General features: G+C 43.4%; 1 protein-coding gene across 1 annotated transcript in view; it reads left to right on the forward strand.

Annotated features, from left to right (window-relative positions):
• The window catches only part of adgrl1a (adhesion G protein-coupled receptor L1a), an 89826-nt gene that overhangs the window by 62958 nt on the left and 7848 nt on the right, over positions 1 to 19020 (forward strand). Inside the window, exons 6-21 of the mRNA XM_058652858.1 lie at positions 4493 to 4700; positions 4919 to 5183; positions 6147 to 6474; positions 7700 to 7993; positions 9677 to 9780; positions 10785 to 10970; positions 11157 to 11195; positions 14478 to 14658; positions 14796 to 14918; positions 15835 to 16043; positions 16129 to 16302; positions 16843 to 17052; positions 17563 to 17783; positions 18068 to 18134; positions 18297 to 18388; positions 18480 to 18648. Coding sequence (XP_058508841.1) covers positions 4493 to 4700; positions 4919 to 5183; positions 6147 to 6474; positions 7700 to 7993; positions 9677 to 9780; positions 10785 to 10970; positions 11157 to 11195; positions 14478 to 14658; positions 14796 to 14918; positions 15835 to 16043; positions 16129 to 16302; positions 16843 to 17052; positions 17563 to 17783; positions 18068 to 18134; positions 18297 to 18388; positions 18480 to 18648 — 2870 coding nt within the window. The remainder of the gene's footprint in view (positions 1 to 4492; positions 4701 to 4918; positions 5184 to 6146; positions 6475 to 7699; positions 7994 to 9676; positions 9781 to 10784; positions 10971 to 11156; positions 11196 to 14477; positions 14659 to 14795; positions 14919 to 15834; positions 16044 to 16128; positions 16303 to 16842; positions 17053 to 17562; positions 17784 to 18067; positions 18135 to 18296; positions 18389 to 18479; positions 18649 to 19020) is intronic.

Here is a 19020-nt window from a genome sequence, read left to right on the forward strand (position 1 = left end):
GCTCCTATGACTTGACTCCTCATTAATCTAAAAGGAAGCAGAAACACAATTGGAGGCCCTCCCCTCTCCTTCCCTATTCCTTGCTTCCTTTCTCTGTCACTATATGTCACTCCTCAGCAGATTAACTCACTCCTAATTCTCATTTCACAGGAAATAACCTATTTACTCTCTTACTCCGCTTCTCTTTCTTCTCTTGTTTGCACACAGAACACGCTCACATCCTTCTTCAGGCTTTCTTCTCCTTTCTTCTTCTTCTGCCTCTCTATCTCTCTGAACTGCACACTTGCACACCGCACATACAACACGCACATACACACACACACACACACACACAAAGGGATGCTGATGGTATGCATATCAGCGCACCATGAATAGATTCACTCCTCACTTAAAGTCCATTAACTGTCCAGCATGGACGTGGGGTACCATGCCATGCTCATTTCTGCCCCCTGCTGCCTGCAAGCTGCACCTGCCAGTAACAGGTGTGGGATTCAATTAGAGCAGCATGTTCCCAGCAGTCAGTCCTGTGTGCGGGCCATAACTGTGGACTGAGCAAAGGCTTTGGCCAGTGGAACTCTCAGATATCTGAAGCAAAGAGAGGAAAAAAAAAAGCACAAACACCACAAGGACACACTTTAGAAACAGCTGCCAACGTTTGGCAGGGGGTGTTTAGATCATCAAAGTCGTACATTAACCATCACCATGATGCTGTCACATCAAACATGAGAACGCCAGGGATTATAGAGGACAACCAAAATGAAAAGACTAAATTTAGCCTAAAGCTGTCACAGCTCACTTTTAATTGCATTACCAGTCAATCACAGATTGCTGTTAGTCACTGTATGGGGATATTTGTTGTAATTTCTCTGAAAGTTCTAGCACTTTCATCATTTTATAATACTGCCTCATATTGACAAGAAACAGCTGACCTGTGCCTGGAAAAGGGATTATGGAGATAAATAGCCAATTATTACAGCAGCATTCCCTTGTATGTGTGGTAGTAATTGGCATGCTTGAGTATGATAGCTACAGCCTGGGTTTTAATCCCTGATAAGGTAAGTTTCATTAGCCATCTGGCTAGTTTGTAGGGTTTCTGTGCTGCTTAGTGACTTCACTGAAATGATCATGACTACAAGATTTCCATCCGCACCCAAATAGGAATTAATTTATAAATCAAACTATCTCACATAATCCCAGATGGCTCTTATTCCAGCTAACCTGCTTTTGCCAGACTAGGATAATGCCTAATCTCCAGACTTACGCCTAATTCTTAATGCATAATGGCTAATACCTCGTTCATACTGTGGTCATAATAGCCTCTTATACTACAAACTCCACTGCTGTGGTTTGACTGCTCTGGATTCCCGCTGCTACAATCACCCGTCACAGTTAGGGGGAGGGAGAGGGGGGTTAAGACAGTAAGGGAAAGGCAGACTGAGCTGGTAAACAGGAAGGCAGCCGGGAAGGCTGGGGAGCGTAGGTCAGAGTTAATGAAGCCCCCTAGGCACAGTTTTTGGGGTGTGAAGCGTGGCCACTGTTTCTGTTTGGCTTGCGTGCAAATGTGTGTGTTTGTGCGTGCGTGTGTATGTGTGTGTGTCCCCTCACAGCCTGTGTGTTCAGCCCGGAGGCCGTTGATGAGCCCCTTTGACACCAGGCCCACCCAACAACCAGTTCATTACAATAAACCAAGGCTCGTTGATAGACAGTCGGCAGAGTTCATATGGGAAAGAAGGGCACAGAGGAGCGGGGAAGGAGGATGACAGACTGTTAGTCTGTGCTGTGCTGCAGTGTTTTTGTGATGATGAGGCCAATAGAGTACAGACTGCAACCAATTTAGGACAGGCCTGCAAGGTTAGGTGCAATAATGAACAGAATCACATAGTATTTTTGGAGGAGCACTGTGGCGGGCACAGTGTATCGAGAGTAAATTGTATTGCAGATAACAACTGTTTTTGAGCCATGATAGATTTTAGTTCCTATGCTGAGTCTTACCTCTATATTATGGTCAGACGATGTATTAACCTCTAAAACTCCGGATCCACAGTCCAAAGTTTGATGCTGATATCCAATATCTAGTAATATAATATTATCATATACTTTATTCAATGAAATGAAACGTTAAAGAAAGGTTGTATTGCACTTTTGTCTATTGATCAATGTAAATAACATTCAAAGACCAAACACTAGCCAAGGTGAATCATTGCATCATATTACATTTATTTAAAAACATCTATTATACTTAATATGATAATTATATCCTTCCTTCATTGACCCTTTTTAGGATTTTTTTTTTTTTTTTTAAATGCCCATGAGACAAACACATTTTCTTTTGAACGTCACTACTTGCTTGCACGCTTATTAATGTTTAATTAATACTTGAGGATTTAGTGTTGACCTTCCATCTGTATAGATAAAAGCATCTCCCAAATAAGGAAGTATACTTTTCTTGTGGATCATCCCACAGACTTGCGTGTTTGTATGTTTTTGTCCTTTATTTTACCTTGAGGCAGGGTCTTACTGGCTTATTTAATGGGTCACCTACATGCAGAGACGCTGCATTGCTTTCTACATACTGTTTATTTCTCTTTTTACAGTAGCATTGCACTTTCGAGACGGTGTCCTACTTGATAGTTTTTTTTTTTCCCAGCACCACAGCGTTCTGCTCACATAATACCACACCCAATACAGACTTTATTTTAAATACTTTGGAGCAGTGTACTTATACTGTGTCTGGAATGATAAAAATGTCATTTGATTGTAGTGTGATGGAGAGTTAGCAAGATGTTCGTCCAGAAATCCATTGTTCAGCTGTCTGAAAGTGCCACGTTCAACTACTGCTCTCGCAATTATTTTGCGTATTTCAGTCACCCACGTTCATTTTTGCCAAACAGACACCTCAGGCGTCCCTGCTTTTCGAGTGAGGATTTTTGTTCAACAATGGAGCATGACAAGCCTCCTCCCTCTGACGAGTCTGTATCCAGAGTGTTTGTTTATGCCTGAGCATGATTAGATTCCTATTTGGCTGTCAGTCTCTGTCCCTGTTGGACCCCCTCAGAAAGAACAGGCTAATTCCTAAGTGGTCTGGTGCTACAGATCACTAACCATTATCAACAATAGCACGACAAGACACACAAAAAAAAGCTGGATTGTCCTGAAAATCCTGAAGTAGCTTCTCCATCTCTCTGTTATTAATTCTCCTCCTGCACTGGACCCCATACGATATTCAAGACAGTTTGAGGCTAGACTGATCCATCATCCTAACAGTCACGGTGTGACAGTGTGTGTTGGCATGGGGATGCATGTCGTGTACTCACTTCGTGTGGTATGTGTCTGTCTGTGCATCCGTGTGTGTGTTGTATGTCATCTGTGTTCAAATGCCCCTGCAGCGTCCAATTAGTTCCGAGATGCGCTCAGTCATGAGGTGACCAGCAGGTGCAAAGTTCTGTTGCAACCCCGAGCCAGAGAGTCACATAAATAAACCGGCCGAGGAGATGTGGGGACTCCTCAGCTGTTTTAATCTGTACTCTCCCCAGCCCCCTTCCTTTCTTTCTTTCTTCCTCTCTCTCTCTCTCTCCCTCCCTCCCTCGCTGGTACCTCTCTGATGATCACCTGGCATGCTCATGAATCCCATGGCTCTCTCTCTCTCTGTCAGGCAAAGACACACTGCCTCAAACAGCCAACTTGAGCTTGTGCCCAGCTGATGACCTCTACCTACCTAATGTAGACATACTGTGTGTGTGTGCGTGAGAGTTATGAATCATTTTTCGTGTGCTTCTATATCCGTCTGAAGGAGGGACTGCTGTTTTGTCTCCGTGCATGTCATTTGTGTGAACGTGTATGAAAGAAGCCTGGCCAACCTCACATCTTTACCCCAGGAAGCCTTTTTATCTTTGAGGCATTGCTCTTGACTGAGAGCCAAACGTGTGTCCGACTAAAACAAGCTCCACAATTACTGTTTTACCACCCAGCAGCATCGCAGAGAAGCACAGGCCTTTGAAATAATAATAATAAAAAAAAATGCACTATCAAATAAAAAGTGGGCCAAAATAAATTAGATCAGAGAGACTACATATAAGCCATGGCAACAGCCAGAAGTCTCCCATTTATCATTTTGAGACACTTTCCAACCACAATGCTGATGTTCTACAAATGAGCTTTTATGTGTTCCTTCATTTTAAATCTGATAATGTACCTCACTTCACTCCCCCTCCCTCCCTCCCTCTGTCTCATTATTTTTCTACTCTTTGTTTCCTTTTCAATTCTCAACTTACTTTTATCTACTCACATCTTCCTTCGATCCCCCTCCACGTTCCATTTGCTGTTCTGTTATCCATGGGCTCTGGCCTTTCCCTACTTCTTTTCTCCCGCCCCTTGCCATCATCATGATATATTTAAAAAACTTTTTTTTTTACAATGCTTTGTTTTCATTTTCTATGTCTTCCTTTCCCCTTCTTATCCTCCTCTCCGCTCCAACACACCTCCTCTGCTCCAGTCTTTGTGTGTCCGGGGACACTGCTGCGGGTGCAGGCAGCTAGTTCTCAGCAGGAGGCGGAGCACCAGGCGGGGGCATGGTGTAAGGACCCACTGCAGTCTGGCGACCGACTGTACGTCATGCCCTGGACCCCCTATCGCACTGACATGCTGTATGAGTATGCCTCCTGGGAAGACTTCAAACAGAGCCGAGCCACCACCACCTACAAGTAAGGGTGCCTCCTACTGTCGTGGATGATCAAATAGCTTATGCTACTGTATTGATTTATCGTCTTTTGATGTAAATATGGATGGTGGTAACAGAATGGTTCCTCATGTGGTGTCAGCTATAGCTCACTGGTAGGCCTTCCTCTCGGATTGTGTCGTGCAGAGTAATTGACATGATCCTCTTGGATTTCTTACCACTTTTGTGATTCTCCGTCAATAGGTTGCCCAACAGAGTTGACGGCACGGGGTTTGTGGTGTATGACGGTGCAGTATTTTACAACAAGGAACGCACACGAAACATAGTCAAGTATGATCTAAGGACACGCATCAAGAGCGGCGAGGCCATTATCACAAACGCCAACTACCATGACACCTCGCCCTACCGCTGGGGAGGGAAGTCAGACATCGACTTAGCCGTGGATGAGAATGGCCTCTGGGTGATCTACGCTACCGAGTCCAACAACGGCCGACTGGTGGTCAGCCAGGTGGGCGAGCAGGGGCATGAGCGGAGGGGCATGAGATGTGTATTATAAATGAATATGAATGACACACATCCCACATGAATGAGTTACAGTTCAGATTACACCACTGCACTAACAAATGAGACACAGAGATATTGTTGACCAGCAAAAAAGAGTTGCATCAAAAAAACATGGATTTAATGATAGCAATCATAAAGTTGATCATTGTGTTTGGAACCATCATTGTGCACATCATTTAAAAGTATAATTTCCAAGTCAAAGTGCTGTCCTCGCTTATTGGACTTATCTTTTTCTAACAAATAAAAAAAACTGCAAGTTCACACATAAAAAGAGTTTGAGTTAATGTCTTGTTCCAAGAGATGCACCCCATTTACAATCACTGTCTTTGACCTTACAAGGAAATCGTTTGTTAAACGATCCATCTGAAATATCAAACTCGACATGAGATATGAGACTGCAGCGCAATGGAGCAACAAAATAAATAAACAAGAAAGTCATCATCATAAAGCAATTGTTAAGATGCTCTGGAGTTTTAATATTTTCCCCCTCCCTCACATATGGAGGTCTGTAATGCCTTAGTGTATACAGTGCATATTGGAAAGAATAACAACTAAAAACTGATGGTTTATTTACTTTTTAAACATTGTTACAAGTGCTTATGAATCTGTGCTCATGTAAACACGAGGAGGCTGAGAAATATTATACCAAGTTATAGCAGTAATGTTATTTCTGACGTTAAACCTTTAAAACAGTCAAACTGTGGAGCTGCTATTTTAACATAAATTGAATTTGTAAATTGACTTACATATGTTAGGCTACACCTTCAAACTAAAGAAAATGTATAAACTTTATAAAAAAAAAAAAAAAAACAGGTTAAGTTCGACCATAACTAAAATATCCCCTTAAATTTGTGTTTTTTTACGTATTAAGTGTTGGCTGATTTAAGAATATCCTCTTTGCTCGCAGGTAAACCCGTACACGCTGCGCTTTGAAGGCACGTGGGAGACTAGCTTTGACAAGAGGATGGCTTCCAATGCCTTCATGGCTTGCGGTGTGCTTTACGCTGTGCGCTCAGTGTACCAGGACGATGACAGTGAAGCAGGCGGGGACCTGGTGATGTATGCCTACAATACTAACCATGCCCGTGAGGAGCCTGTCAACATCCCTTTCCCCAACCCCTATCAGTACATTTCCTCTGTGGACTACAACCCGAGAGACAACCAGCTTTATGTCTGGAACAACTACAACGTGCTGCGCTATGCGCTGGAGTTTGGGCCACCAGACCCCACCACAGGTGAGGAGGAGTGATGCTACAGAAATAACACACAAGTAATGTTGTTTATTTTTGTTTTTATTTTATTCTACAATAATGAGATATTGGCACTCATGAGGTTTGAAATATAACTTAATGTTGTAACTTTTTTTATTCCTCAAACCTAAATGACAGTTGGCCTATGGCTGTGAATTACCAGCAGACAATTATTAATGTGCAACACACACTGTGAAGTGTCTTCTTCCAGAAAATAATGTAGAATGGATATTGTCCTTTGGATTTCAAATGATTTCTAAACAAGTTCAAACTGACTGCATTTTATTTATGATGTATTAATATCCTTATAAAGTGGAATTACAAGGGGTTGCATTAATCATTCACTGTACTGTAATGATGCACAATGATGCTTTTTTTTTGCCTGACCAGAGAAAATGTCAAACAGCCAAAGCAGAATGTGTTTTTGACTGTTTCTTATCTGACATTTGGATGTCTCGGATGCCAAATCATTGTATTTCTATCCCCACCCATAGTTACAGTAAAGAGCAGCCTCTCGGATTTGACTGCTGTAGCACTTTATATCAACTTCTCTGTGTCATGGATAATGAAAAAGTCTTCCAGAAATGATAAGAGGGAGGATGAAATGAGAATACCACACTGCATGTTGGCAGTCCATCAATATAAGAGGGAGGTTTGGATGTACTGTATATCTGAGCTGCATAAAGGCTTGTATAAAGCTCATATTATGCCCAGAGAGAGACAAGGCAGAGACAGACGGGCGGGAGCACTCACAGTTGTGCACTGACTTAACGTTTGATCAGTCAGGATTTTGTAGTTGTGATGTGTTGCTTTTATCTCTGCATTAGGTTTGGTTGTTAGTGATGGTGACTTCACTGATACATTTGATCAATAATTTACTTCTCCCTGACTTGGAGTGATGCTTTCTTTTCCATCTCCTCCCCTGATTCTCCTTATTCCTCAGGAGAAGAGGCTTTGAGAGGCTCAGAAGCGTAGTTGTGACCTCAATTATTATCGGACTAACTTTTGTTCTTAACATCAGAGAGACCTTTTTGCATGCACAAGTGTGTGAAAGAAGTGTGTCCTTCGCTCTCTTGATCTTCTTTTAGGCTTGAGGTCTTGCAGCTCTCTAACAAATCCCTTACATCCTCCTATAACTGTATGAAGAGCTTCAAACTCATAGCCAAATTTTAACTCCTCTTTTCTGTGTGTTTTTCTGGGGTTACCTTAGGCCCACTGACCACCACCCAAGTGACCACCACTCTTCCAGCCAGGCCGTTCACCTCCAGTGCCAGCCCCTCCACTGCCCGTCCTCTGGCCCCCACCTCACGCCCCATCGGCTCCATCAACAAGCACCCCGACCTTCGACCGATCACAGCCACTGTACCTGTCACCCGCCGGCCACCCCAAACTCCACAAGGCCCTGAGCTCCATGTGTGTGAAGCAAAGCTGGTCCGTGGTGTCCAGTGGCCCAGCACGCAGAGAGGAGAAACAGTAGACCGCCCTTGTCCCAAAGGATCTCTCGGTGAGGACAGCTGCATGTGTATATTTGAATTGGGTATGAATTTGTGACCTCTAATGGTGAGACTTGAGATTGTAACAAACGGGCGACTCCTCCGCTCACCCCTCCCTTTCCCAAGCACATCAGGGGATTACGGCGGCCCTGGCATCCCAGAGAGGATGTCTTTCTGACGTGTTTGCATAGTAGGCTTCCACGTGAAAATGCAACAGAAAAGTATGGTTTGTCTGTTCAGGCTGCTGTAGAAACATGGCAGTGCAAGATGGCCAGCACTTACCTAAAGCACATTTAAAAGGCTTATTCTACGGCCACAAAAACAAAGATTTTACTTAGCTACTTATAGGTAGAATATTCAATTCCGGCCAATAAACTCTCCCAAATGATACACACCGGACCTTTGAAATGTGTGTTCATTTTAATTTACACTCATTTACACATGAAACAAACATGAATGTGCTTCAAGTGCACTCGCACTGTCTCTGAGCGTGCACGTAAATGATCAGCCTGTTTGTGCTCTCGCACTTGTTTTTTCTTTTCTTTTTTTTTTTTTCCACTGTTGTCTTCCTCTGTCCCTGCGTTGGTCTCACCAGCAGGCACAGTCCCCGCGGACCCGCAGACGAAAGCCCGTGCTCCACAAATGAAAGGCTCATCTCCCACAGTAACAGAGCTGATCGAAAGTGGCGAATAATGAAATGAAAGGCTAGACAACACAGGCTTCACCTCCCTTCATGCCAGCTTCTATACTGCTAAACACTGCAGCCATCAAAAAGCCGTCTTTATATACAGAAGAAAGACCTCTCCCTCCATCCTTCCCCTAACTGCCTTTCAGTGGCTCTGTAAGTTCCTCTCTTTTAGAACAGCAGTAACATTAAATTAGAAGCTGGCTTAATTGCCACATTTTGGCTTAGCTCTCAAACACCAATCTGTGGTCGATGGAGGAGAGTATAGACAAAAGTAGGGCTGAAGAGAAACCATCAGTGGGAGAGAGAGAAAGAGAGAGAAAGTGAGTTTGAAATGCAACGCTCCATTTGCTCTTGTCCTCCTACAACTGAGAAGTGTTGTTGCATTTTCTGCCTTCTTTGCTCTTCCATTCTGTTAATCTCTCTCTCTCTCTGTCTGTGGTCTCCCTTCTCGCCTTTTCTCTGCCTCATCTTTGTGATTAGATGTCGGTTATTTGTGTTAGCGACAGCAGATAGACCCGTCTCTCGTTTTATCCCTGCTTGGTGTCCTTTCCCTGAACCCTCACAACTAAACAGAAGAACCTAGCTGGAAATGAGGGCTGTCAGATGCTGCTTTCTTTTAGCTGACAGTAAAGGAGCTTGCCTGGTGTTCTTTAGCGGGGGCTTGAGTAAATGTTTCATGTGCATATGTTCCTTTTTAAATCATTCCTGTTGCGGCATAAAATCCCTGTTTCACATCCTCTCCCCTCACTTTCTCACTGCCCTATACAGTCTATTATTTAACCTTTTCTACTTCCTCTCTGACTTCTTACTCCCATTTTACTCTCGTCTTCAAACACTTTGAATATTGCATTTTTTTAAATTAATTCAATTCCATTGTTCTTCGGTTAAAAAAAAATGCGGTCATCCCTCTACTGCACACGTCCTCCTTTAATTGCGGACACCTAACACTTAATATCTCTCCATTACTCCCCCGTGATCTGTTTCTTCACCCTGTATTCATCTCCAGGAATCGCTTCGTTCCAGTGCATGACAGAGCAGGTCATGTGGAATCCGCGGGGTCCTGACCTGAGTAACTGCACTTCCCCGTGGGTCAATCAGGTGGCCCAAAAGGTGAGACCTGGAGCCTTATCCCTTGGCCATGGGGTCTGTCTGCTTCCTCTGCCCCACTGCCCTGACCATTCTCCCTGTCCACCTCCACACACACATATTAGCATATCTCCAAGGCTGGCCTTATTAAAATACAGACTTATTTTAGCTGGCCCATTATTACAAGGCATCTGCTCTCAATAATTAATTAACTGACTTTTTTTCCCTTCCACTTTTGTTCAGTAATTACAGCTAGGTTAAATTATTTTTTTAAGAATCAGGTTTAATGCTTCGCAGTTTGCAAAGTACTCTTCAGTCTTTCCATCCTAATCTTATAATGGCTTACATATATGCTGTAGCTCAATATCATGCTCTGTAGATGACACACAGCGGGTGCCACTTCACTTACTGCCATTTTAAGCTCTAAACATGCGTCAATAATCCGATTAATCCTCATCTTTTTCCCTGATCAGATTTCTGAGATGCTCTTGTATCAAAAGTTAAAAAGTGATTATGATTGTGGGGTCTGCTGAGTCGGCAGGATGTGCTTTCTGCGATGTACTTAAAATGAGCGCCATACATACCATTGACTGGCTCATTTAAATGTTGTTGTTTTTTTCTGTGTGCTTGTGCCTGAATGGGTAAGCAACATCCAACATTTTAGAGAAAATAATCCATTGTTCCTAATCCTCTTGCCAAAAATTGGATTTGCACAGTTGTTGCTGAGGGTGTGATTTGCAAGTGAAACAATGCTATGGAGAATAAAACCCTTACAATTTGTACTACAAGGTCCATCTTTGTTTACAATGATACAAGAGAGGCCAATAATATCTTTTTTTTTTAGGAGAGAGTCTGGGGAAATCTGATCAGTGGACAAACAATATGCAAACTTTTTTTTTTAAAACTAAAACACACAACCTGTTTGTATTCCTTTGTGTGCACGTCAACGTTTGTCAGTTTGAATTTCGTTAAAGCAAATCTGTTTCACTGATCACTCTGCGCCTGTGTGCGTGCGATTTACTGAGCAGATAAAGAGTGGAGAGAACGCCGCCAACATCGCTGGAGAGCTGGTGAACCACACACGGGGCAGGATCCAGGCTGGAGATGTCAGCTCATCTGTGAGACTGATTGAACAACTTCTGGACATACTGGACGCGCAGCTTCAGGCCCTGAGGCTGGGAAACAAGGAGGCCGCCACACGGAACTACAACAAGGTACAAGACTGTGTATACACACACACATATGCCCATGCTATAGGCTATTTAATTCAAGCATTACAAAGAGAGCCGAGGTTAATGCGAATCTACCCTCCCTCGTGCACATGCAAGGACCAGTGAGTTTTTAATTTAGACTTTTTGTGTTCAGCAATTCTATTCAAGCCTTTGTTTTCTTCCTTCCAGCTCCAGAAGCGGGAACGGACCTGTCGAGCCTACATTCAGGTAGCTTTTCTCTTTTATCTGCACACTTTACATGCCTGGTGAGTCGGACTGCTCTATGACTTAAAATAACTCCGGGAAGATAAATCCTGGAGCAAACTGAGCTTGTAGATGAGAATCCCTTTGGCTTAGTGCTCAGTATCATGAGTTATATTTCCTTTTGAGTCATTACTTATGGGATTTCCGGTTTGGTGTAACTCCTGGCAGACGGGGTGTACAGTGTTAAAAATGTTTGGTGTGGTATTTCCCTGAGCAGTGAAAGTTCATTTGTAGTTTTTTCCACTATTGTTGATGGTATTCGCATCTTTGAGACGTGGGTTCAGCAAATGTGGGAATTCAACAGTCTGTGACCTAATCTGAGCTTTGTTGCACTGTGACGGAGCCTAAAAGTGTAATATTGGCACTGGCTTCATTGTGTTGCACAATAAGGTACTATATATGTGGCTCTGAGAAAATGTAATTAGAGGATAGTGTAAGAGGTTTGTGTTACTCCTCCCTTATGTGCTTTTTCAATATTTGTGCAATATCTGTGGTTCTGAGAAAGCTGTAATCCAATATCATGAAAAAGGCCTTGTGTATGCTTCTCTGTAATGATGAAATGCAGCATTCTGCAGCACACAGGCTTTTGTGTCTTGACCTGTCTGCAGCACACTGTAATATGACACCCCATCTTCTGATCTCTGGTGGATGAAGTAAAGGCTGCTGCGTAGCATGTAACTCGACTATTATTTTTTTGTCACCAGTAGCAAGCCAGCTCAGTATAACCCCACTGATCCGAGGATAAACCAACAAAAAAAAGAAGAAGAAAAACCTCCATCTTTGTGTTCGGAGGCAGTGGAATACCGTTGCATCATTCACTTTAGTAACAGCAATGCTCTATACAGCAGTCAATCCTTCATTCTGAGAGGCCTGAGCAAAAGAATTACATGATTCATCAGGCAGGCTACTCCAATAAATTGGATAGCTGATACAACCATCAACATTGCCATTAAATGAATTGTAAGTGTGAAATAGAAAGGTAATACGTCTGTAATAAATCTAGTGCAGGGGAGTGGTGCGTTTTTGGCAGATTGCAGTGATGACTTTGTACTTGGGAGTGCTTGATTGTAACGTTACATTACAGTGTGGTACATAAAAATGAATAATGAACATGAAACAGGTTATAAACACATCAGGATATAAGTGATAATTGGGAACAAATGATCAAGTCACGTGTTTTGTTTTGCTTGATTAAGATTTCAAAGTTGTTCTTTGACAAACATCTTGTCAAAAATACAATTCAAACTTAAAATCCATATTAATAACTAAATTACTTTACCTATTACTACCTAATTTGCTATTATTGACTTAAAGCACCTCCTGAGCGCCAACTGCCAGCAACATTATTAATGATCATGCGTAATTCTGAATGACTGTAAATCTGCAAATGATCATTTTTAGCACAACAAATAACTAATAATTGCTTCCTTATCTTATCGACCTGTCTTGCATTGAAAAGCATCTCGACGTCGTGTTACACTGATGTTTATGCTCGTGAAGCAGCTAATGAATAGTTTCATACTCCATTATTTTCCCGATTTATTTACTTAGGTGTTTGGTCCAAAAAAATTGCCAAAACCTCAAATGTCTTGTTTATATTAATTTTATATTTACATTAACATGGAACAGGCAACATAGGTTCCTATTTGGTCACCACTGAGTGAAAAAAACACATTAGATTATTCTTTTCTCTATGACATGGGCTGTTTATACTGTAGCCATTTTGATGGGTAACAGTAGGAAAATCGCAGGTGTAAATAATGAAATTAGTGATGTTCCATTTAGCTTCCGTGCATGCTGGTTCACTGCCACTGAGCTACATGAACCGAACAGAGTTATCATTTATATGATCGCTATCACCTGTGCCTTTCACTGCTACAAGATGCCAAAATGGCTGCTGTGCAAAGGCCCCATTACCAAGTCCTCTGTGCCCCTAAATCAAGTCGTCGTTTTTCCCCGTCTTGTTAATCAAGAGAACAAGCAGAAATAAGAGTTTTAAGAGCCATATTCACACCATGCGCCCCGTCACACAATTGGCACAAAGCGGCGTCAACCGCAGTACTTTTAGCGGTTGATGAAATTGCTGGTTTCCAACCGGGGCACTTTCACACCAAGCGCCCACGTCATTTACACAGCAAATGTACTTGCATCTCATCAGTGGTCCCGTGCGTGTGCTGGTCTTAAAATGAGGTGTGGTCAGGCGCAGTGTTGGCACAATGTAATCTTAGGTAGGCAGGTTGACAATCCTCATACACTTTGCGTGTGTCACACTCCTCCTCCTCCTCCTCTTCCTCATCTTGTTTGTCAGTGCATTTCTTTACACTGTGCAGTCTAATGATGGGACCGAGGGTCAGTAGGCCAAAGACCACATACTCATTAGCGTGGTGCTGCTGCTGGGACTGCAGCCCCCCCAGTACCAGAGTGCGCAGAAAAACAGGCGCGTCATTCGTCCTCAGCGGCAAGGTTACACGACTCATATCTGCTACTGTACTTCTGCCTCTTCCTCCCCTTCATGAGTAAACTGTTGTGCTGATGCAGCTGAGAATCCAAATCCGAACAAGCAGAGTTTCTCATACATTAGTGCCAGCGCTATGTGTCGTGTTAAATATAAAACAGCAATAGTTTGAATCCCAGCTGCACGTCAGGTGCTTATTCATAATCTTAATCTTGTTGTTGGCATATTTCTGTAAAGTTTCTTAAACTTTTTTTTTTTTTATTCTTTATGCCCGGATTTGTTTTTTATTTTGCATTTTTCCATCTCGTCAGATCTCTTCTCCAGTTTCCTGAATGCGCCATTTAAATAGCCATGTGCCAGGCACACGCGCACCTGGCTTTTAGTTCAGTTTATTCTTTAGTTCGGTTTATTTTTGCACACACAAATAGCAGGAAACCCAGAAGGAAAAAAAAAACAACTAATAATAAAATGTGCTAGGAGAGGTCAAGAAGCCACAGGCTGTCCTCCCTTAAAAAAGACTAAAGGCTAAACTTGCACAAATTAGAAAAGCTGGTGCAAATAACTAAGAAACAGTATAGAAAAATGACCAATGAATAGAAACAAAAGCAAAAAAAACCAAAAAGAACAACAGTGTAGTGTAAATGGCAAAATTGGAGTTGGAAATGCCGTAATGAGCTTATGCTTTAGATTGTCTAAATATGGCCCCTGATCTGTGTCAGTACTTATTGCTTGTTCCTTGTTGTCTATTTGTGTTTTTGTGTACCTTGTGACAAACCTCTTGTGTGTGACAGGCGGTGGTACAGACAGTTGACAACTTGCTGCGCCCTGAGGCTCTGCAGTCGTGGCAGGACATGAACAGCACAGAACAAGCTCACACTGCCACGATGCTCCTGGACGTCCTCGAAAAAGGAGCTTTCTTGCTGGCCAACAACATGTATGGGAACCGCTTCTCTGACCGAGCGCCCAGCATTGGTGAGTGGACGTTATTGATGGAGGATGTATGGATGAAACCCAGTGTGGTCCGCTGTCTGTGGGAGTGTTCTGAATCTCTAACGAGGCAGATCCTATCTCCGTCCTAAAGTTTCCGTGTCCTGTGTTTCCCCCGCCAGATCTTGAGGTGCATGTTCTAAACACAGAGATGGACTTGCAGGACTTATCCTTTCCGCAGAACTACGCCAGTGACAGCACCATCCAGCTTTCAGCCTCCACGATCAAACAGTACAGTCGCAACGGTCAGCAACCCTTACTCTCCCTCCCTCCCTCCCTCCTCGCCCCCCCATGACTGTGCTGCCCACTCTCTTGTGTTTGCATTTGACGCAAACGTAAATCTGCATGCAGTTGACTAAGTTACTGGGTCATAATAACAGGCTAATCAGATTAAAAAAAAGCGCTGAGACAATTTCTTTTCCTGATGGTTTCTTAACAGCAGTCTTAATAGAATAGCTGGGGAGGCGTGTAGATTACAATCGGCCCCAGTCTGACAGAGCAATCTCAGCACTCCCTCTCTTCCCCATTCCATTCCCTCGCTCCGTCTCTCCGCCATCTTATCCCCTTCTCTCATCTCTGTTGTTTCCAACCCTCCTACCCCACCCTGTCGGGCCCCCCCCCCCATTTCCCCGCTTCCCTCCACGGCCCCTCATCCCCTTCCTTCTCTGTTTTCTGTCTCCACTTGGCTCTGCAGTGGGAATGAGATTAGAATGATTGAAACAAACGCACATGAAATATTCATATGGAATAATAAGAGATCTGTGAATGCTTGAGGGATGAATGTTCCATTGCCCTCCACATTAAATCTCTCTCTCTTCCACCAGTCAAAATGAAACGGTCCTTACCATCATTCTAACCTTCACTAACTCTCTCTCTCTGTCTCCCTCTTGCTCACCCTGTCACTCCCCACTCTCTATCTCTGTCACTCTTGCTTCCATTACCATATTATTCCCCCATTTCTGCATTTGGTCTTCTTCCCCCCCCCCCCGTCCCTCCCTCCTCTCCTTTTATCATTCTGTCTGTATCTCCATTTTTATATATAAAATCCTGCCTTTTTATGTTTTTTATTTTTTTCCCTTTCCCCTCTTGTTCTTACGTTGTCTGTCTTTCATTTGACTCCCTTTCATCTTTTTTTTTTTCCCCTTCTCCATCGACGTGCAGGACAAGTCAAGGTGGTGTTCGTTCTCTATAAAAACTTGGGGTCTTTCCTGTCCACTGAGAATGCCACCGTGAAAATGGAAGTGGAGGGGTCAAACCATGATAAGAAGCGTCTGGCAGTCAACTCCCACATCATCGCGGCCTCTATCAACAAAGAGTCCAGCAGAGTGTTTCTCACGGATCCGGTGGTCTTCACACTCAAACACCTGCAGGTGACCTAATTCAGTCCACTTTCGCTCTCGGACTCGCTTTTACATGTTCTATCGTTCCACTGATCACGCTTTTCTTTATTTGCAGTTGGAGAACTATCACACACCCAACTGCTCCTTCTGGAACTACTCGGAGCGCTCCATGACGGGACAGTGGTCGTCGCAGGGCTGCAGGCTGCTGGACACCAACAGGACGCACACCACCTGCTCCTGCAGCCACCTCACCAACTTCGCGGTGCTCATGGCTCACCACGAGCCCGATGTAAGTAAACAAGGGGCGTGGCGGCGGCGGCGCGGTTAAAACGGGAGCGGCGTAATTTATGCAGACGTTCATTCATGCGAGTATTAGCGTTCGCTGGCTCTCAGTCACACGCCCGCACACGCGTTCACATTAATGTGCCCTCTCAAGGCTGACAAGCTCTTTGTTTTGAATTTTCCGACAGGAAGGGAACATGCTTACAAATTCATGTCCTGCTACTTCTAGCTGACATCCACATGAATTTGAATGTCGTGTATTTTTTTCCAGGACATCTTGTCTCTTGTCTCTACACTTTAGCTCCTTGCATATATTTACAAATATTAAATAAAGCAGTTTTGTTCTTTCTCTCCCCTCCCTCTCATCTGTCTATCTATCCCTTATTGTTCCGTTCCTTCCACTGTTGTCCTGTCTATCTCTGTACTCCTCTTCTGCCTCCCCCTCACATCCTGCTCTCCTTTCAACGCTCGTCGACTTTCACCCATTTGTTTCTGTTTCTGCCGTGGTTCTAACCATTTTCTTTACCCATCTCCTTCTGGACCTCAGTACCAGGGGCGGATGCACGAACTCATCCTGTTTGTGATCACCTGGGTTGGGATCGTCATCTCCCTGGTGTGTCTAGCCATCTGCATCTCGACTTTCTGCTTTCTGCGGGGCCTTCAGACGGATCGCAACACCATCCACAAGAACCTCTGCATCAACCTCTTCATCGCAGAGCTGCTCTTCCTCATCGGCATCGACAAGACAGAATACCACGTGAGTCCACCGCCATATTTGAGTCTGATATCAAAGATATCAAAGATATTGTTTTCTCACATATGAGTCGGGTTGATTTCTGGGATATTAAATGTATAACTCAGCCTTTATTTTTTTGGTTTGCTGCATCCATTCACACGCCTGTTTCCTTTATTAAACTGAATCCCGACTTCAGATTAGTTTTGAAGTTTTTGGAACCGACAGCACAAGACGACTTTTGTGTCGACTTTTTATATTGAAAGGTGTGAAACTGAAAATGAGGCAGTGTTTTATTACATCACCCTATAAAACATTAACTACACTGTGTAATCATTTACAGCTGAATGATATGCATCCAGGGGGCAGCTTTTCATTTTTCCTCTGTGAACGTCCAAAACTTCTGCCGTATTCTATGTGTCTGCTCTATCTCCTTCTTTTTTTCACTCGGATATTTGCCTTGTATCTCAACTGTTTCTCCTTCTTCATCTTAAAATTTTCACTCCTCATCTCTCTCTGGCTGCTACCCCCCAGATTGCCTGTCCCATCTTTGCTGGCCTTCTGCATTTCTTCTTCTTGGCTGCCTTCTCCTGGATGTGTCTGGAGGGGGTGCAACTTTATCTCATGCTGGTGGAGGTCTTTGAGAGCGAGTACTCCCGCAAAAAGTACTACTATCTGTGCGGCTACTGCTTCCCCGCACTGGTGGTGGGCATCTCCGCGGCCATAGACTACAGGAGCTATGGGACCAAGAAAGCGTACGTGTGAAAACGGGCCTTTTGCACCTGCAGATTGAAAAGTAGGATTATGTTATTCCCCCAGCTGGAAATGCAATATGCAGTACTGTGTAAACTGCTCTTGCACCTCCCCCCAGGCTGGCTTTTCTGAACACACTTAGCCAAAGCCTGATGATTAGCCTTCATATGATAATCCGCTGAGACGGGGAAAGAGCGCATGTATGCCAGTCTATGTGCGTGTGTGTGCGCACATGTGTTGTTGTGTTTTTTTGTAACTCTATTTCCTCTCATTTGCGTCACTCCAGGTGCTGGCTGCGAGTGGATAACTACTTCATCTGGAGCTTCATTGGACCTGTTTCATTTGTTATAATGGTATTCACTTTACTGTCAGACACTATTATTCCCCTTTTATTTTGGTATCACACTATAAAAGCTTATTAACAGTGTTTGGTTCTTTTTTTTTTTGGGGTGGAAAACTGCAAAGTTCCTTGTTATTTCCAAAGTTATTTGACTCTTCATATCCTCTGCCCTTAGCTCAACCTCATTTTCCTCATAATCACGTTACACAAGATGGTTCGCAACTCTTCAGCTCTCAAACCTGACTCCAGCCGCCTGGACAACATCAAGTGAGTGTAGTGGATGTTGTTGTTTTTTTGTTTTTTTTAAATGACAAAACTGTCAGTTGGAATATTTGTTGACATTGTCTGCATCCATCAGGTCCTGGGCTCTGGGGGCCATCACCCTGCTGTTCTTGCTCGGGCTGACGTGGGCCTTTGGCCTCCTCTTCATCAATGAGAACACAGTGATCATGGCCTACCTCTTTACCACCTTCAATGCCTTTCAGGGCATGTTCATCTTTATTTTCCACTGTGCGCTGCAGAAAAAGGTGATGCGCACATACAGTACCGTGCAAAAGTCTCATGGCAATTTGACAGAATTTGACCGACATAAAAACAACAAAGCTGAGGGAGCTTTGTTGTTTATATGTCGGTCAAATTCTGACGTTTAGATCGGAATGACGTGCCTGAAAGTTGATCTGGCTGTCCATGGGTTAAACTCATTTAACATGTGCATGTCTTGAGAGTCCTTATGAGACCTTTATTCACAGCAGAATTGTTTAACGGAAATAGTAAGAGAAGCACAGGTTTTACCAGTAATGAGTTTTATAAAAGCCAGGCTTGTGTAAGTCACACTAAATGTATAACCTTTACAAGCTGTTTTTTTTTAAAACTACATACATGTTTCTCATATTTTCTGG

The sequence above is a fragment of the Solea solea genome, chromosome 16 (assembly GCF_958295425.1).
Source record: "Solea solea chromosome 16, fSolSol10.1, whole genome shotgun sequence".
In the NCBI taxonomy this organism is placed as follows: Eukaryota; Metazoa; Chordata; class Actinopteri; order Pleuronectiformes; family Soleidae; genus Solea; species Solea solea.